The sequence below is a fragment of the Stenella coeruleoalba genome, assembly GCF_951394435.1.
Source record: "Stenella coeruleoalba genome assembly, chromosome: 19".
Taxonomy (NCBI): domain Eukaryota; kingdom Metazoa; phylum Chordata; class Mammalia; order Artiodactyla; family Delphinidae; genus Stenella; species Stenella coeruleoalba.
The window spans coordinates 48,338,746-48,356,617 of record NC_137165.1 but is presented as its reverse complement, the minus strand read 5'-3'; the positions used below and the strand labels follow the sequence as shown (position 1 = coordinate 48,356,617).

The 17,872-nt window shown below is 51.2% G+C and overlaps 1 protein-coding gene across 1 annotated transcript in view; it reads left to right on the top strand.

Annotated features, from left to right (window-relative positions):
- The window catches only part of TBCD (tubulin folding cofactor D), a 173,648-nt gene that overhangs the window by 82,852 nt on the left and 72,924 nt on the right, over positions 1 to 17,872 (top strand). Inside the window, exon 14 of the mRNA XM_079904179.1 lies at positions 14,906 to 15,062. Coding sequence (XP_079760305.1) covers positions 14,906 to 15,062 — 157 coding nt within the window. The remainder of the gene's footprint in view (positions 1 to 14,905; positions 15,063 to 17,872) is intronic.

The window sequence follows — 17,872 nt, the reverse complement described above, 5'->3', positions numbered from 1 at the left end:
TTTATACTTAACACATGTATAGAAGCTATGCAAATTACAAAACATCCTGTATAATATGGCTTTACCTATGTTATATTTAAGATTTGAAATTCATAGTTTGGGTCAAAACTAAGATTGTGACATTTATGAATATAAAGTGAATTGGTTGTGTGTTATATACAGTGTGCTCAGAAAGTAATGTCTGTCCACATAGTTCATTATTTTAGACATGTTGATAATATTTATGCTATTTTAATGGAAAATCTTTTTCTGGATTTATTAATGAGAAACCTTGCTACCTGGGAAAACCCTTTGCCTACTAAAGTAATTTATTTCTATACCTCCCTAATTTTATCATCTGTTTCCTGCTAGCAGCAGGCCCATTTGGTGTTTAAAGTCCAGTGCAGGTTGGCCGACTTGACTGGGGAGTTACTTACACAGGAAAGACAGCTAGAGGGTCCATTTCACTTGAATTTCACGTCTGCTCATGAAAGTAGCGTGTTAGCAGGTCTCCTGGTGACACATCTGGGTGGGCATGTGGCCCCAGGATCAGGTTGGTATAGTGTGCTTGGGGTGAGGTAGCCGTGCCCTCTCCGTGCTGCCCCACGCCCCCTGCCCCCATGGGTGAGGCTGCCTGGTGCACAGTGGCTCTCGCTGCCAAAGGAACCCCCTGGGCGCTTCCCTACCTGGCCCACACCGTGAAAGCCGTGGGGCTGCTGCTCTGCCTTACACGCTGGTGGGGCCCTGGTCCCAGGCTTCAGGAAGTGAGGCTGCAGGAGCGCCCTGGGGAGCAGCCCAGCGGTCACTCCAGGAGAAGACGCACCGGCCTGATTTCTTGCGTGGCAGGCCAGCCCCTGCTGCAGGGTTCTCTGCTTGCCCTGTGCTTGGGTGCTGTGGGAGTCGAAGTGTAGCCCTGAGGGGGGTCCAGATCTTTGCGGGGGTGCAGCGGGCAGCAGGGAGGTGCTTGGGGGCTGAAGAAGTGAGGATGGAGCTCTGCCTGGGCTGTGTCATCGGGAGAGGCCCGTGGTGGTGGGGGGGACCTGCCATTTTCTGGACAAAGGGAGGATGAGGCCACACTCTGCCCCTACCTGGTGGGACCTCTCCCTGCTGTGCAGGCATAGCTATGCCTGAGGGTCTGCGTCACCCTGGGAGGTCAGTGTGGGAGGTCACTGGGGCAGGTCAGGCAGCTTGGCTGTGAAAGATCCTCGGCCTGTGGTTAGAAGTCTGCCATCCACACTCCCCTGTCCCAGCTGTCCAAGGCGGTGACCTGGGTGGTGAGATTAGAGAAGAAAACTTCAGAGAACTTGGCCCCAGCCAGGCGTGGGCGTGTCATCAATCAAATACGAGTGGCCTGTTGTCTAACATTCACCCTTCTTCCTCGTCCTGGCCATCTGACCTTGGGCCGCACGTCTGGTCCAGTGACTCTCAGCTCGGTGAGGTGGGTTCTCCTGCAGCATGGTCCTCCAAGCCTGCCAGTCCTGACATTTGTGCCATGGACACTCTTGGGGCCAGTGGAGGTCTGGGCACTGCTGCAGGGAATCCAAGGCTGTGAGTCAGTGGCAGAACTGGTCCCTGACTTCCTGGTTAAGCCTCTAATTCTCCGGAGCGCTTGTTTTTGCTTCTTTCAAGTTGTTGTACTTGGGCCACTCTGTCATCAGCTGTGGCCGTTTCCTGCGCCAGCGGCACAGCCGAGCTCCCCTCCCCCGTCCCGCCCCCTCACGTGGCCTTGGACAAAGAGACAGGACGGACAGGCACTGGTCCCCTGGTGCTGTGTCCTAGGCGGAGCGCAGAGGGATGGAAAGAGCCTTTGTTATCTCTCCCTGAGGAGGGTCGTTCAGAGATCACGAGAGTTTAATTTGACAAGAACCATTACCTAGGTGGCTTGACAAGAAAGTTCTGACAGAGAACGTAGACTAAGGCTGGGCAGGCCCCTTGGGGAGCCAGCACCCAGTGTGACAGCTGAGAACCAGGAGATGCTCCGGCTTTGCCGGGACTGAGAAAGTGGGAAACATTTGTGTCAGCCGAGGGCGGGGCCTCCTCCTGGGGGTTCAGGCTGCCCCCATGGGAGTTCACATCTCACCTCAGTTCTGCGGTGGTGGGAGAGCTTTGTCCCCTAGTCCTGGCCCCTGGGACACATGGTGGGCACCTCGACCAGGTGTGGGCGACATCAGTGGGATGGGTTCGTGCCTGTGTTTTCCCAGTGACAGCTTCCCCTGGGTTCACTTGACGTCCTCTAGTTCGAATTTAATAAACCACAGCCGGGTGAGGAGAGAGCCCCTGTTCGATGGCATCGCTCCAGGCGCTGTGGGGCTGCTCGTCCCGCTGCTGATGAGGTGACAGCTGCTCATGAATAGCCCTGACTCAGCGGGAAGTGTGTGCCGCGGCCGCAGGCTCTTCAGGGCGGGTGGCCCCGGGTTGGGTCCAGTGGGGATGAGGCTCGGGCGCCGCCCGCTCCCTTCTCCTGGGAGGCTCTTCCTCCTCGCAGATCGGGGGAGGCCTGTCGGGGACTTAGAAGGAGTAGAATGTTTTGATCTTAGAGAAACTGAAAATTTGGGTTTTCAGGGTTGAAAAAATTAAAAGGGAGTCTGTCAGTAGAAGGTTGTATTTTTCTGAGGATTATTTCTAAGCAGTTTTATTTGACTTTTAGTGCAGTGGGGTGATGTTGTGATGTTCAGCTTAGGAACTGTTTGCCAGCCGAGAGCTAGATTAAGGCACTTGGTTCCCACCGTGGCCAAGGAATCAGTTACCTGCGGAGGTTTCTAAACATCCAGGCAGCCACCCCAGGCCTGGGGGCCCTCCTTAGTAGATCTTCTCAGCAGGCAGTCTCGCCTTGTGCTGCGGCTCTTCTGCTCCTTCAGAGTGGCTGGGACGTGGGGGCAGGTCGCCCGGATGGAGAGTAGCTGCTTGCTTTCACATGCTCCCTCTTTGGGAGGCTTGTTAACGTAGTTGGAGAAGTGAGGATTGGACCTTAATCTCTTCCTGTGACTTCCCAGTAGCCCAGGGGCTGGTGGTGAGAGAACCAGACCGCGGTCCCACCTGTCCCTGTCCTTGTATCGTCCACAAAGTGTCCAGGCACTCACCTTACTCCCAGACCAAATGCGTGGTCACAGTTTCTTTAGGCTAGGTGATAGGTGGGCGGGGGAAGGGAGAAAGAGGTTTTCCTCCAAAAGTTTTAGACTCTGTTGTTCGTATACATAAAATTTGGAGAAGCTGAAAGATTGCTGATGGTAAGTATATTTCAAAGGGGGTAGAGAGGGCTTCCCTGGTGGCGCAGTGATTGAGAGTCTGCCTGCCGATGCAGGGGACGCGGGTTCGTGCCCCGGTCCGGGAGGATCCCACGTGCCGCGGAGTGGCTGGGCCCGTGAGCCGTGGCCACTGGGCCTGCTCATCCGGAGCCTGTGCTCCGCAATGGGAGAGGCCACAGCGGTGAGAGGCCCGCGTACCACAAAAAAAAAAAAATAAAGGGGGGGGTAGGGAGGTATCTATTATCCTTCAGTTATAAAGAAGATTATGCTTGTGAAACATTAGGGAAATGTTTCCAGGAGGGATGGCTTAAGCAGTTTAAAAAATTGCAAGGGATGTGCGTCGTTGGAGAAAGAAGGAGAAACACTCTCATTCACTCACAACATTTTTACCTGCTGTGTGCAAGGCAGTGTGCTAGATGGTGTGGGTGGGAGGCCGCTCTGGGGGCTGTGCTCCAACTGCTCTCCACATGCTGGCACCCTGATGCCTGCCTGGACCACCTTGACGGGAGGAAGGGCGTGGTTCGGGGCGGGGGACCCTCACTCAAGGGGAGGTGTGGTCCTCAAGCCTTTCAAATGCCGGTTCACAGTCAGGGACAGGTCAGTGAGCTAACATAGCACCATCAGGATTAAACAGAGAAATGTCTCTGTCATGTACACATCACAGTTTTCAATGCTGGAAATGTTCCTTGAGTCTGTTCTTAGGAGCATCTTTTTTTTTTTTTTTTTTTTTTTTTGGGTGGTACATGGGCCTCTCACTGTTGTGGCCTCTCCCATTGTGGAGCACAGGCTCCGGACGCGCAGGCTCAGCGGCCATGGCTCACGGGCCCAGCCGCTCCATGGCATGTGGGATCTTCCCGGACCGGGGCACGAACCCGTGTCCCCTGCATCGGCAGGCGGACTCTCAACCACTGCGCCACCAGGGAAGCCCCTTAGGAGCATCTTAAATGAAGTGAATGCTGCACGGTGTCCTTCCTCTTCCCGTGGAGTCTTCTTCATGGGCTCGTTTCTTGGAGAGAAAGACGAGGAACCTTCCATGTGCCTTTTAACTTCACTTGCTCTTCCAGGTCTCTGTGAAGGGGTCCAGCATCTTGATTTCATGGAAAGTGCAGTTTGTCCTCAGAATATAAAACCTATTATGTCCTATGCCGATGTCTACCCGGGACATTGTCCTCACTGCTGTTGTCCACCTGTCTTTGCTCACCTTCTGCGGTGGGTACACTTCCTGTCCTTCTTCGGTAGTTCTTTGAGCACCCGAGTGTGCTGATGGGGCAGATGGCCCTGTGAGTGCTCCCTGATGGAGGTCCAGCTATCGGTTCCTGTTCTGGCCTGCTTGGAACCAGCTGGCCCCCAGAGGGTGGCTGTGGGGAAGCCCTGTTGATTTGTCCTGTTGTCTGTTTATTACTCAGTGGGTGGTGGTGGCAGAGGGTGCAGGTTGTCCTGTTTCTGGGCCTGGGGGTAGGGAATTCGGGGACTCCATGATTTCCGTTTCCTCCTTGGAGGCCTCTCGTCCCTCCTGAAGGCTCAGTTGCTCAGTCTCTCATATTTGCCTCATGTTCAGCGTCATCTTCATAGCACATGGAAATTGTGTTTCATGTCACGGGACCGGCAGCTCATTTCCCCTGCGCCAGAGAACTAGTACTGTAGGGGTCATCTCTTTACTCACAGCCGGCCTCACCACGGTCAGAAGTGCCAGCCAGCACTGAGTTGTCTCACGGTGTACAGACCCATCATGCCACTCCTTGGGATGACCACACGTCAGCCGTCCAGGGGGCGAGGCATGGTGGGGACCTGGGCACAGACCTGGACCAGGAGGAGGTCAACTGCCAGGCCACACTGGTTGGCTGGAAAGTCAACCCCTGACCTCAGTCACGACAAGTTAAAGATCTTAACCCCCTGAAGTCCTGGGGTGGGGCCTCCACAGTAGCACCCTGGGGGGACCGGGCTCTGGAGGGAGCCACCGCTGTCCTCTTGGATGGTTATTGTACCCAAGAGAGGAGGTGCTTTTGCTTATGTTCTATCTTAACATGTTGGTGTATTTTAATTGATTTTTTTAAAAAAAAGATGTGAGATTGTCTCTTAAAATAGGAAAGATACTTGTTCAGGTTATTTTACAGTACAGTCCAAAAAGTGACATGTAAAAATTAATTATTTAAAGAAAAGCACTCTCCTGACTGAGGTCTTTATTTAAAGTTTTGGACACCTGGGATCATGTGAAGTGTGTGTTTTCGGCATTGTGTCCCACGAAGAAGGTCGAGTAAACTGGCTGAGCACCTTGAGCCCAAGGTTGCTCGAAGGGTTACTTGGAACCAGCTGGTTTAGAACGGTTTGTTTCTGTACCGGGTAGACACCAGATATTTATTATAAACAGTCTAACCAGGAGTTCCCGTGGAAAGCGTACCTGCTCGTCCAGCCTCGTGGAAACTCACCACGGCAGTCACAGTGGCATTTCCTGTATTGGGCACTTGCTTTGACTTTCAGTACCTTCCTTAAACCTCTTTGGAGCCCAGGGAGCTGAAGGGGAGGAAAGACGTGCCCGATCTCACCTGGGTGGATGCTGTGGTAGCAGCGACAAGGAATCCATGGCCTCAAAGGTTGTCAGCCATCCGGCTTTATTGGCATTCTGTCATGGCCACCCCCAAGGGTGAGGGGTGGGGACCACTGTGGGCTGGGTGGGGTACCCGCTTGGGGTGGGGTGGGCTGCTGTGGGCTGGAGGAGGACCCCTGTGTGTGTGGTGGGGGGCTTACCTTCTGTCTGTCACCTCAACTGGTATCAGATCTTTTGTTTTTTAAATTTTTTTCTTTTTTTAAAAAAATGAATTTATTTTTTGGCTGCATTGGGTCTTTGTTGCTGCGCGTGGGCTTTCTCTAGCTGCGGCGAGTGGGGGCTACTCTTGGTTGCGGTGCACAGGCTTCTCACTGTGGTGGCTTCTCTTGTTGTGGAACACGGGCCCTAGAGCGCATGGGCTTCAGTAGTTGTGGCACGCGGGCTCTAGAGCACAGGCTCGGTAGTTGTGTCGCGCGGGCTTAGTTGCTCTGCGGCATGTGGGATCTTCCCAGACCAGGGCTTGAACCTGTGTCCCCTGCATTGGCAGGCAGGTTCTTAACCACTGTGCCGCCAGGGAAGTCCTTTTTTTTTTTGGTAGTTCATATTTATTTTTTTATTAAAGTATAGTTGATTTACACTGTTGTATTAATTTCTGCTGTGCAGCAAAGTGATTTGCTTATACCTGTGCATACATTCTTTTTTTTTAATATTCTTTTCCATTATGGTTTATCATAGGATATTGAGTACAGTTCCCTGTGCTATACAGTAGGACCTTGTTTATCCATTCTGTGTATAATAGCTTACATCTGCTAACCGCAACCTCCTACTCCATCCCTCCCCCAACCCCCTCTCCCAACCCCCTCTCCCCTGTTAACCCCAAGTCTGCTCTCTGTGTTTGTGAATCTGTTTCTGTTTTGTAGATAGGTTCATTTGTGTCATCTTTTAGATTCCACATATAAGTGATGTCATGCTAATTTTCTCTGTATCATTCCAGTTTTAGTATATGTACTGCTGAAGTGAGCGCACAGGTCGTTTTAATGTTTACTCTTCTTTGATTTGTCCTCCTCTCTTCTCTGATCCATGTTCCACGTAGGAATGGTTTCTAAATGGAGTAAATATGTTTGATGTTGAGAAGGATCAGTGCCCCCTGAATAGTGGAAAAGTGTGGAACCATATTTTAAAGTGTTGTATTGTCTTTTTTAATGATCGTGAGGATCATGTGTGTTCATTATGGACACTTGGGACAGTGACATAAAGAAGCAGCTAAGGAAACCTGGAATCTTGCTGCCTGGAGATCAGCCCTGTTGATGTTGTGGCAGATGGGGGTCGTGAGCATGAGTGATCTGGGGCTCTCTCAGTGTGATGCATGGGCTGGCTATGCAATCCAAGTCCTGGGCTGTCCCTCTCTGCCTCAGTTCCCCACCTCTCAAGGTTAGTTGGACAAGGGCCTGGCCCAGAGTGAGTACTGATTGTCACTGGTTTCAGCACACGAGCCATTGACTAAGTATAGTGTACTTGGGGGTTCTGAGTGTCCTCCTGTCATTTAATATTATTTTGGGTGGCAGTTTGAGTTGCATTGAATGGTTCTGTTGTATTTAATCACCTCCCATTCCCCCTCCCCGTTATAGCAGGGCTTTATTTCTGCTGTTTCAAACCATGGTCGCAGCAGTGCGGCTCTCGTGACAACTTGGGGGCGCTCCCCGGGAGGCCCAGGCACACAGGCTCAGGCCCGTCTGACTGCAGAGCTGCCCTCACCACTTTGTTACTCGCTCCTCCTGAGTCCATGGTGAGTGGCTTGAGCATAAACCAGTGCCTGCACTGTCTCCTCAGGACAGGTGTCTGGCAATGGACTTGTTAGTTCAGGGTCAGCTTGTAGGCGTTCTGCCCACAGCCCTGTGGGTGGGTCAAGGTGGGTCATGGCCACATGGCCTGCTGCATCAACATGCATGTCTGGGGATTTCGTTGAAAGTCAGGTTCTGTCCGTGTGATCTTCAGAAATGGCTCTCTTGTCCTCATTTTCAACATTCACATTTTTTCAACTTTCTTCATCCGCTGTTTCTCCTCTTTTTAGGTTGGGATGTTCGTATGATATATGTGAACTCCTTACATGTATTTGCCATCCCATCTTTATCCATTATACCACATTTACGTCGTTTGTTATTTGCTTTAAAAGTTTAAGTGTATTGATCTACTGAGGTTTGAGATGCTTTATGCAGGAATATTTGCTAATCACTTCCTCTGAGCAGGTGATGTGGCAGGAACTGCCCTGTACACCGAGGGGATAGGGCACAATCAGATGGAAGAGTAGGTGCTTCTTGTTTGCCTCAGTATTGCTTTGTGATTGTGTTAAGCATTTCAGAAGGTCCTGCCCTCAGGCAAGACTTTTCTGGCTAAAACAGTAACTTCCTTCTGTCTTGCCTTGTGTTTCTCTTGTGAGGAGAGTCCTTATCTTGCCTAAATATGCATCACAGTAATGGCTGTACCCACTTAGCCTGGACTATGGGCTTCACATGTGCTGGGAACTTGTGTTTTCAGAGCACCTGGTGAGAGAGCGTCTGTTCCTGGCTTCTCGACAGCTGAGCCTTGGCTCTGAGCCACAGCACTGTGGGCAGTGGTGGCGGGGGTCTTGTTCATAGGGAGGATGCGTGGGAGGGCTCTTGGACCCGCACAGCCATGTGACTTTCTGTGGAAAGGGAGAGGGCTTCATGGATGCTCCCACTGTGGTGGGTGAGTGTGCTTCAGGCACCTGGGGGAGAGTGTAACCAGGGGCCCTCCCCAAACCGCACAGGATGCTGCTAAGATCCCGTTCCGTTATGTGCTGTGGAGACGAGCCCTGGCTGGGGTCTCCCAGTGTCTGTGGGGCGGGGGTCCTTCACCCTCCAAGGAAGGCCAGCATGCAAGTCTAAGTGGTTGGTGCTGTGGCTGGCAGTGCTGCCCACAGGTCAGCTAAGGGCCTTTGGGAGTTTTTCAGATGTCCTGTGGGAACCGAAAACTACATGTCTGTGGAACCAGATTTTCTGTCCGTCATTTCCTCTCCCCCAGCAAATTCAACATATTTTTTTCTGAGCAAGTTGGACTGCATTCTTTAGGAAGGTATGATGGCTGTTTGTACTGGTGGATGAAGTAGAAGTTCTGTGGTGATGGCCACACCTGCTCCCGGGAAACTGGTACTTTCCTGGGCTCAGACTCTGGGCAAGCAGGTTCGTGGTCTGAGTGTTGGCTCCCCAGACAGCGCCATCATGTGGCCAGGCTCAGAGGCATCTCGGGAGACTCAGCCAAGTGTATCCCGGGAGATGTTATTCTAGGGTGTGTTGGGAGATTTGGCCCAGTGCATCCTGGGAGATATCATTCTAGTGCATCTCAGGAGACATGGCCCAGTGATCCTGGGAGACTTGGCCCCATGCAGTGATATTCCTTATGTGATGAGTTTGTTTTTAAATTAGTATAATTCATTACTTATCAAAACACATAGCTTCTCTGCTGGCTGTATGATGATTTTTTTGTGGATGCTGAAAAGTACACTGGGTTCCTCCTGACCTCTGGAGATGTGCATTTGTAAGCCTTGCAAGTGGGGACTTGGTGCTCTGAGGGTTAAGTCGTTTCTCTCACCTGGAGGCTGCTTTGTCCTTAGGCGATTGGTGTTAGACAAATGACATGCTGTCTAGAGAGAAGGGTATTTAAATTACATTGCTGGACTCTGGGTTGCCAAAAGGAAGCCCTCTGGGGAATCTTATATATTTGACATGTATTTGCAGTGTGTAATTGGAACCGTGAGAAAGGTCTTTGTTCAATGCTATTGAAGAGTTTTCTGTATTTTAAACCTGTTGGATCTGGAAAGAGTTGTTAGTTTTTGAATTCTTTTCTCTGATAATGACTTCTTATAAAGGTTTAGGGCAAAGACTATTTCTACGTCATACACCACCTTCTCCCCCAAAGCTCTCTGATTGCTCAGTACCTTGCATGGACTGGGGCTGGTCTGTCTCTTGTCTTCCTGTCCCTGGATATCAGAGCTGGAAGCCCAGAGCATACTTTCGCACAGAAGAGGCTGGTGAAGGCCTGAGAGGTCGGGGGCAGCCATGGGCCTTTCCCAGGAGCAGCAGAAGCAGGCCCGACCCCGTCCTTCTACCCCTGGGGCACGGTACTTACTACCACCTTGGGATGAATTGGAGCCGAGAGCCCCACTTTTCAGTTTTCTTGTTGAAGAAATCCATCATCTTGCTTTCTCTCCTTCTGAGCTACCCGAGGACATCACATGCATATGTATGGGTGCCAGGGACCAAAGTTGGGGTTTGTGGGGGTCACCTTGCCACACAGAACTCAGAGCCCACGTTTCTCACCGATCTTTTCTCTCTCAAATAGGGTTGAGCCCGAGTGCAGCATACGGCTCCCACTGCCCTCTCACAAACTGACCTTCTTCCATTCCTTGAGACAGAGAAGTGGATGGGCCGGGGAGCAGAGCCAAGGAGTCTGTGGAGCGAGTGAAGACTGGCACCTGGAGCCACACATGGGTGGTGGGTGCGCAGGTCCTGACCCTTGAGACAGAGCAGTGGGCCAGATGAGCCTATGGTTGGACCTCCTAGTCTCCCGATTTTCCCACCAATAAATGCCAGTCAGCCATGCGGGGGTCTCTGTTGTGCTGAGGCAGACGTCTATTAGTGGGTACAGATGACAGTGCGTGTCCTTTTCCTCGTGACTGGTCGACCTCATGAGCCATCTCACAATTACTTGGGGTCAGGCTCCCCCAGCCACTCAGGGGCCTCAGAGGCAAGCAGGTTGAGGGTGGGGCCATGTCCCTGTGGAGGTGGACTTCTCCCTGGGGGCCCTGAGCATTTCTCAGTGTAGTAGTTGGGTGCGACATCCACCTGAAGTAGAAGTGGACAGTACTGACCGCTGTCATTCATAGTTGTCTATTTTGAAATTGATTTTGTCCAATGGACGGATAAATTGGGACTCAGCAGTTAGCATCCAGATTTCCCTCAGGCTATAGAGTTGCTGAACAATCTTCCCCAGAAGTGTCTGGGCAGCTGGGTAAAGTGGCGGTTTTAGAGAATCTGGGGCGGCAGTGACAGCGAGTTTATGCGATGCTTCCCCTCAAGGTGCCACAGCCTGTTAGTTTTGACATGCATTGGGCCATGAATGGGCTATGCTCTTAACACAGAGAGTGAATATGAACAACACTAGAAAACTAGGAGTAATTCCAGGTAAACTAGAACTTTTCCAGGTAAGACAAATGAAGACCAATTTGAAGCATTACAGATTTGGTTTAGTTCAAGTTTGGATAATTTTTAAATCGCTAATTAGATTTAACTACTTTATCTGAAACAGTTGTGGTAGTGTCCTCTGGTTTGGTTTGGCATTTATACATGCTCCGTGAGTCTTTTTATTTTTTATTTTATTTTATTGAAGTATAGTTGATTTACAATGTCATGTTAGTTTCAGGTGTACAGCCCAGTGATTCAGATATATATATATATATATATTATATATATACATTCTTTTTCAGATTCTTTTCCCCTAAAAGTTATCATAAAATATTGAGTATAGTTCCCTGTGCTATACGGTAGATAACTTTGTTGGTTATCTGTTTTATATAAAGTAGTGTGTATATGTTAATCCCAAGCTCCTAATTTGTCCCTCCCTCCTTTCCCCTTCGGTAGCCATAAGTTTGTGTTCTATGTCCGTAGGTCTATTTCTGTTTTGTAAATAAGTTCATTTGTACTATTTTTCAGATTCCACATGTAAGTGATATCATATATTTGTCTTTCTATGTCTGACTTACTTTATATGATCATCTCTAGGTCCATCCATGTTGCTGCCAGTGGCATTATTGCATTCTTTTTTATGACTGAGTAATATTCCATTGTGTATATGTACACTACCTCTTCTTTATTCATTCATCTGTTGTTGGACATTAAGATGGCTTCTGTGCCTTGGCTGTTATAAATAGTGCTTCAGTGAACATTGGGTATACATGCTCTGTGAGTCTTAACTGTATGCTTCAGTTTTAGGAGGTAGACACAAAGGGACAGGTACTCTTTCAGAAAGCTGAGCTTAGTTCCTGGTGTGCTGACTGGCGGAGGCAGACCCTTGTTAGCTTCAGTGGCTCCTGCTCAGGGAAGTTTGCCTGGTGCTCCCAGGGTATGATGCCAGGCAGAGAGGGCTCCGGGGGCTTTGCAGGTGGGAGGGGTGGCATGCACCTGGTTGTGGCCGAGAGAGATGCGAGGCCAGTGGGGAATTGGTGTAGTGGCCCTGGGGCACTCACGAGAGGGAGCCATGGACAGCTTGGGCTCTGCTGTGCTGAGGTGAGTCACTAGGCTGACCAGAGGCTGAGGCTGGTAGTGGTCCAGCAGTGATGGAGGGGCTGGGCAGGGAGATGCTGGACCAGAGTGAAGGGGTCCTCTGCAGAGGTGTGGCTGCTATGGGTGGGATAGGCCTTGACCGGACACAGGGAAGCAAGGAGGGGCAGCCCTGGGATGACCACTGTGCCCTGAACTGTGCCCCAGAGGGGCATGGGCCACTGGCTGACATGGGATGTGTGGGTGAGATGGGCTTTGTTTCAGACGTTGTGGAATTTGAGGGGCCTTTGCATATCCCGTGTGGGGTGTTGTACTGCCATTGGGTTGAAGACATGAGAACTTGGCAAGAGAGTGGCTCCATGTTTAGAGTCCTCAGCCTGCACAGAGGAGGAATAAGGCCAGCTCCAGGCGTGAGTGACCTTGGTGTCCACAGCGTGGGTGCCCGGCCAGAACTTTGAGTGCAGGTGTCCTTGCGGTGCTGCTAATATTGAGGAAACATGTTCTTGAGGTCCTCAGTCCTGGTTGAGATGCATATAACTGATAACACAATGTCTGAGATTTTTATTTTGGAGTACATTTATTTTGTGTAATTTCAAGTAAATTTATGTGAACATTTACAAACCTTATTAAAAGTAACCATCATATGTATACAAAATAAATGGTACAGAATCAAATCTATTTTTTGTTGCTCTCTATGGAGAATCAAAAGTCTTTAGATGCAAAAGGCAGAGGGGACATTTGTATATAATATTCATAGTTCTGCCACTGTTTCTTTTGATTCTTTGCCTAAGACTGTTTCTAGGTACATTTCTTTGGAAGATAATTTCTGTGATGATAGTTGCATGTGCAAATAATTGGTGCTTCATTTTTCTTAAATCCGTACCTTGAGTGTCTTTTCTCAGACTGCAGATTACAGCAGAGAGAGAAGATAGAGAAGAGAGAATTGAGGTGCCCAGACCCAGGGGAGATCCCAGTCCAGATGTGCCTGAGAGGGTGGGGCTGCCGCAGGGAGGGCTGGTCCCCTCTGGCTGTGCCTTTGGTCACTTGGCGCATTTTGTGACCCTGTTCGTCTCACCGCTGGCTCTCTGGCTCTTTCTTTGTTCACTTTGTTCAGTGGTTGATCTCCCCTGCTGTCTTATGCATCGACCTTCACACGCTCACACCAGTTCATGCACGTGAGAATCGTGCATGAGTTGTCTGGGCACCACCTGCCCCACATGGGACGCTACCATGTTCCAGTTCTACCCTGGACATCTCTCGCTGTGTCTGCAACATGTGGCCTGAGGGGTGGTGCTGCTGAGACAGGGAGACTCTGGCCGTGTGCACAGATAGAAGAATGTGCTCCCACCCCTGGCCTCCCGGAGGGCGTGGGCTCTGTACCTGCCCGTCCACTGTTGTGCTCGGTGGCCCAGTGTTGGATGGTGATCCACGGAAGCGGTTCTGCCCTGGTGCCCGGGAGCTGGCATGTGCGGCCACGCCATCTTCTCAGAACAGATACTCATTTTCACTTTATTTTTATTTATTTATTTTTTATTTTTGTGGTATGCGGGCCTCTCACTGCTGTGGCCTCTCCTGCTGCGGAGCACAGGCTCCGGACGCGCAGGCTCAGCGGCCATGGCTCACGGGCCCAGCCGCTCTGCAGCATGTGGGATCTTCCCGGACCGGGGCACGAACCCGTGTCCCCTGCATTGGCAGGCGGACTCTCAACGGCTGCGCCACCAGGGAAGCCTTCATTTTCACTTTTAATACTTCTCTAAACACCGTGGGAGCTGTTTGATGTTCAGTCTTCAGCATGTTCTTTCAGAGAATTTCATTGAGTGTGATTTAAAAAAATTAATACTCTACCTTTGAATTGTTAGTTAAAAATTTTCTGAGGGTTATTTCTATTACATTTTACTATTATAATCATTTTAAGAGGCTTTAAACAATTGTTCATTTATAAAATTAATTCAGTACCTTTATACTTTTAAAACCCTATGCATGAGTGTTTTGTATTTTCTTTTTAAGTACTTGTCTCTAATAAGCAGACCTTTCCCAAATACTTGAAATACATGAATCTGATAAATTTAATAGGTAAATACAGTACAATTTCAGCTCCCTTAAACATTACAGTGCTTTTACCATGTGTCTTAAATTCTCTCATCTCTTTATAAAATCAAAAATTACATGTGCACTATTAAAAACTCAGTGAGACATTTTAAAATGGAACCAGAAGGACAATCTGTATGTACTTCAAATTACTTTAAATATCACAGGTGTCTTAGGTAAGTAAATGTATCTGGGTTATCCCTGGAGTTAGCACAGAATGACCATGGGCTTTGCTTTGTCACCCTAATTCTTAGCCCTAAAGCTCCGTGAGGTCACAGATGCCCTCCGAGCAGAGCTAGGACACCTGTGTAACAGGGTCTCCTCCCTCCGAGCTTGCTTACCAGCTGGTAACTGCTTTGCGGCTGAATTAGAAGCCCGTCTATCGTTCGTGGTCCCCTTGACAGCAGGACTCCAGGGTCCGGTGTCCTCTGGATCAGATACTCTTTCCTCATCAGAAGGTGTCCCAGGTGGTGCTGCTCACCCTCGTCTTGCTCCCGTGAAATGCCAGCCCTTTCCCTTGCTGCTGGTGGCCTCTGTGTCCCTTTGTGTCTCCTTGGGCCCAGCAGCGTCCCTTTGGTGGGCCCCGCAGGCATGTCCGTGCCGTTCTCTAGGAGTTTTGGGGCAACTTTTGAGAAACGTTTTCACCTGCCTCTCTGGGGCAGGTGCCATCAGGGTTGTGGTACAGTAGGTGCAGCGTCTGTGGAGCTGAGTGCTGCTTTGGCTGCATCACGGTCTCTGTCTCCCATGTGCAGTTGTCACCGTGATCCTGAAGGCGCTGACATACGAGGAGAAGCGGGGCGCCTGCAGCGTGGGCTCCAACGTCAGGGACGCCGCCTGCTATGTGTGCTGGGCCTTCGCACGGGCCTACGAGCCTCAGGAACTGAAGCCCTTCGTGGCCGCCATCTCAAGGTAAAGCCTGTTAAATGATTTTCCAATCACTGTGGAGGAGTGACAGCATTGGCTCGCCTGCTTCACTGTCCGCACCTGTGCAGTGAAAACCAGCTCGGCCTCACAAGGCTGGAAAAATACATTTCCCCTGGTTTCCTGGACAGAGCAGTGAGGGCAGCAGGCTGTGCCACCCGCGTGGGCCTGAGCCCTACTTTTAGGATCCTATGTTTGTGCCCTGGAAAATTCAAAACAGGTGTGTCCTCAGTATAGTGATGTTGTGAGTTAATTTTTTCCCTGTCTTCTGTTGGACTGGAGTCCCTTTGACGTGAAAAGGGAGGTCAGGTCTCTGCTTCTGGTTGTTGATTAAGAAGCTGGAGGAGGTGGCCCAGCATGGCAGCAGCCTCTGGGTTAGTCATGGTTGTAACACTTATCCGATGGCTTTTCCTAGGAGATGGATTGCAACATTGTTCTCAGGTCCTGGAGGCCGCCTGCCACGAAGGAGGTGCCGTGAAAAGAGCGGGAGACCCCCCCCCAGGTCTCAAAGCATCCGCACGGCAACTCTGTCCTGACATCATCCTCCTCCAGTCCGCGCATCGGGTCCCTCCCACCTTCTGAGCGCCAGCTGGGCCCGGGGGAAAGCCGTGGAGGGCGTGGGCCACTCTAGGGTCTGGAGAGGGTCCTCAGACCTGTTTACTGCTCCGGATGCGTGGCCAGGCTGTATTTCTCAGTCTTTACCCTCACGCGAAGGAGGAGCCTGCAGAGCAGCTTGAGGATTCTGACCCCTGCTTAGGGAGCCGCACTGCTTCCCAGGAGGTTGTAAAGGTGTCTGACCCCTTCCGGTCCTGTCCATCCTTGGGAGGGGACGGGTGGGGTGGGAGGGCAGTAGGCTTGTGGAGGTACCGTGGCCTGAGGCCTGGCTGCTGAGACCAGGCTGCCTGTGCCTTTGTCCCTTGTTCCTGCCCTCGGGCGTGCGTTCCCCACTCTCTCATTGCTCTGCAAACGGGAGATCGTTTGCTGTTTAATGCAGCTTCAGGGAAGGCGCTGCCTACTGCTTTCTTGTTCTGCTCCTCCGCTTTTTGGAAGTTGCTTCTGTAACTAGAGAATGAAGCAAAAAAGTGTGTTTTGCTCATTGTTTACATCAGCAGTCACAGGATGATGAACCCTTAGTTGGGTGCTGTCTCATTCAGTGTCACGGCTTCCCACTCCTCCAAGGACGCTTGCCTGGAGCTAAGCCAGACCTGGCTCTGCAAATGCCACGCTGCCTCTGCCAGAAGCAGATGTGGGGGAATCTGGCTCCAAATGGTCATTCCCATTTCAGAGTTAAATCATCCCGACAAGGCTTCTTTTTTCAGTTTAACCTTTGTGGCTGAGAGCTTGGAAGGTTGCAGGAACCTGGGCCCCTGCTTTCTCCAGGGACTCTCTTTGGTTCAGCCCAATGGGAGAAGCATTGCCAAGGGCTGAAGGGTCAGTAGAGGCACTGGGCCCAGAGGTGGGCAGCCACCACTCACCACGTCCTCTGCTTCGGGGAGAAGCTTCTCATTGCCCCGTAGGTGAGAACGTCAGACTCACAAGACCTCGTCACCAACTTGGAGAGAAATAGGGTCCTGAGTCCTGCTGTCCCTGCTGGCATACGTGGGCCAGAGAGCAGGGTTCTGTGCAGGCCCTGGGCTTGGGAAGGGAGCCTCTTTCACCCAAAAGCAGATGCCATTGCAATGCTAATCTCAGCAGTGGTTTTATAATGCGGAGTACCAGCCGGTGAGCAGAAGTGCTGGTAAGTGTTAAGCCTGGCCCTTGCTCACATGGCGTGACTGTCAATGTGGATTCCTGGTGTGGGCGGCCCTTCACATACTCCTGTCCAATTTTCCTGGAGGCTGAAGGGGCACCGGCACATCTTACTTCAGGGTGATGCCCCGTTATTCAGAAAAGGAAAGACCCCCTTTGGTGAGAGGGTTACTTCCTGGAGCTGGCGCCTGTTGGGAGAGGGCTTTGAAGAGACCAGCGACCCCGCTGGGTGGAGGCCTGTGCAGCCCACCTGTTGGACGAGGGTGATGCAGGTCTGCTTGCAGCTGAGGGGTGGGCTGAGCCCTCCTGTGGGGCCCCCGAGGGAACTGGAATGTGGGGGGGACAGAGTGCAGGTGGGTGGTTAGGACACCGAGCTTTCTGAGCTGGGACTCATTTTAAATAGGGACAGATCACAGCTGCCTGTACTGGTGGCAGCGTCCGTCCGCAGAAACTCATGTGGTTCACCTGGGGCCTTTGATCTCCGTGGAGGCTGAATTTCCCTGACGTCTTGGATACGCCCAAGCAATCACTGATGAGTTTACATACGCTGAAACCACCAGCTTGCAGGGGAGCCCAGAGACTCCTGCTTCACAGCCCTCCTAATTTACCCTGGAGTTAGTGCCTCATGGAGTTTCTGCTCAGAAAGGCCCCTCTTGTCCCCTTCCCCTGTGCCCATCCCAGGACTGGATCAGCAAGTGCCCGTTGGAGCCATGCCCGGCAGCTTTCTCAGTCCAGTTGGGCAGGTTCCGAGGGAGCCTGTGCTCCAGCCTTTCCTGGTCCATCTAGACAGCAGGCCCGGGGGGTGGAGCAGGCAGGCGGGCGGGCTGAAGGGTGAGTCACAGTGCCAGGTGAGTCTGCAGGACGCTGCGGGCGCTCGCTTCCCTGCCCCAGGAGTATCGGTTGGGGTGTGTCCTTTGAGATCAGCCTCCCTTGGTTTGTAATAAGTGACCACATTTTAATTGTCAGCTTTTAAGCCTGTTCATCCTGGCACATGATAAAATCTTGATATCTTTATACTTTCACAAACTCATCAGTAGATCCTGCAAAAG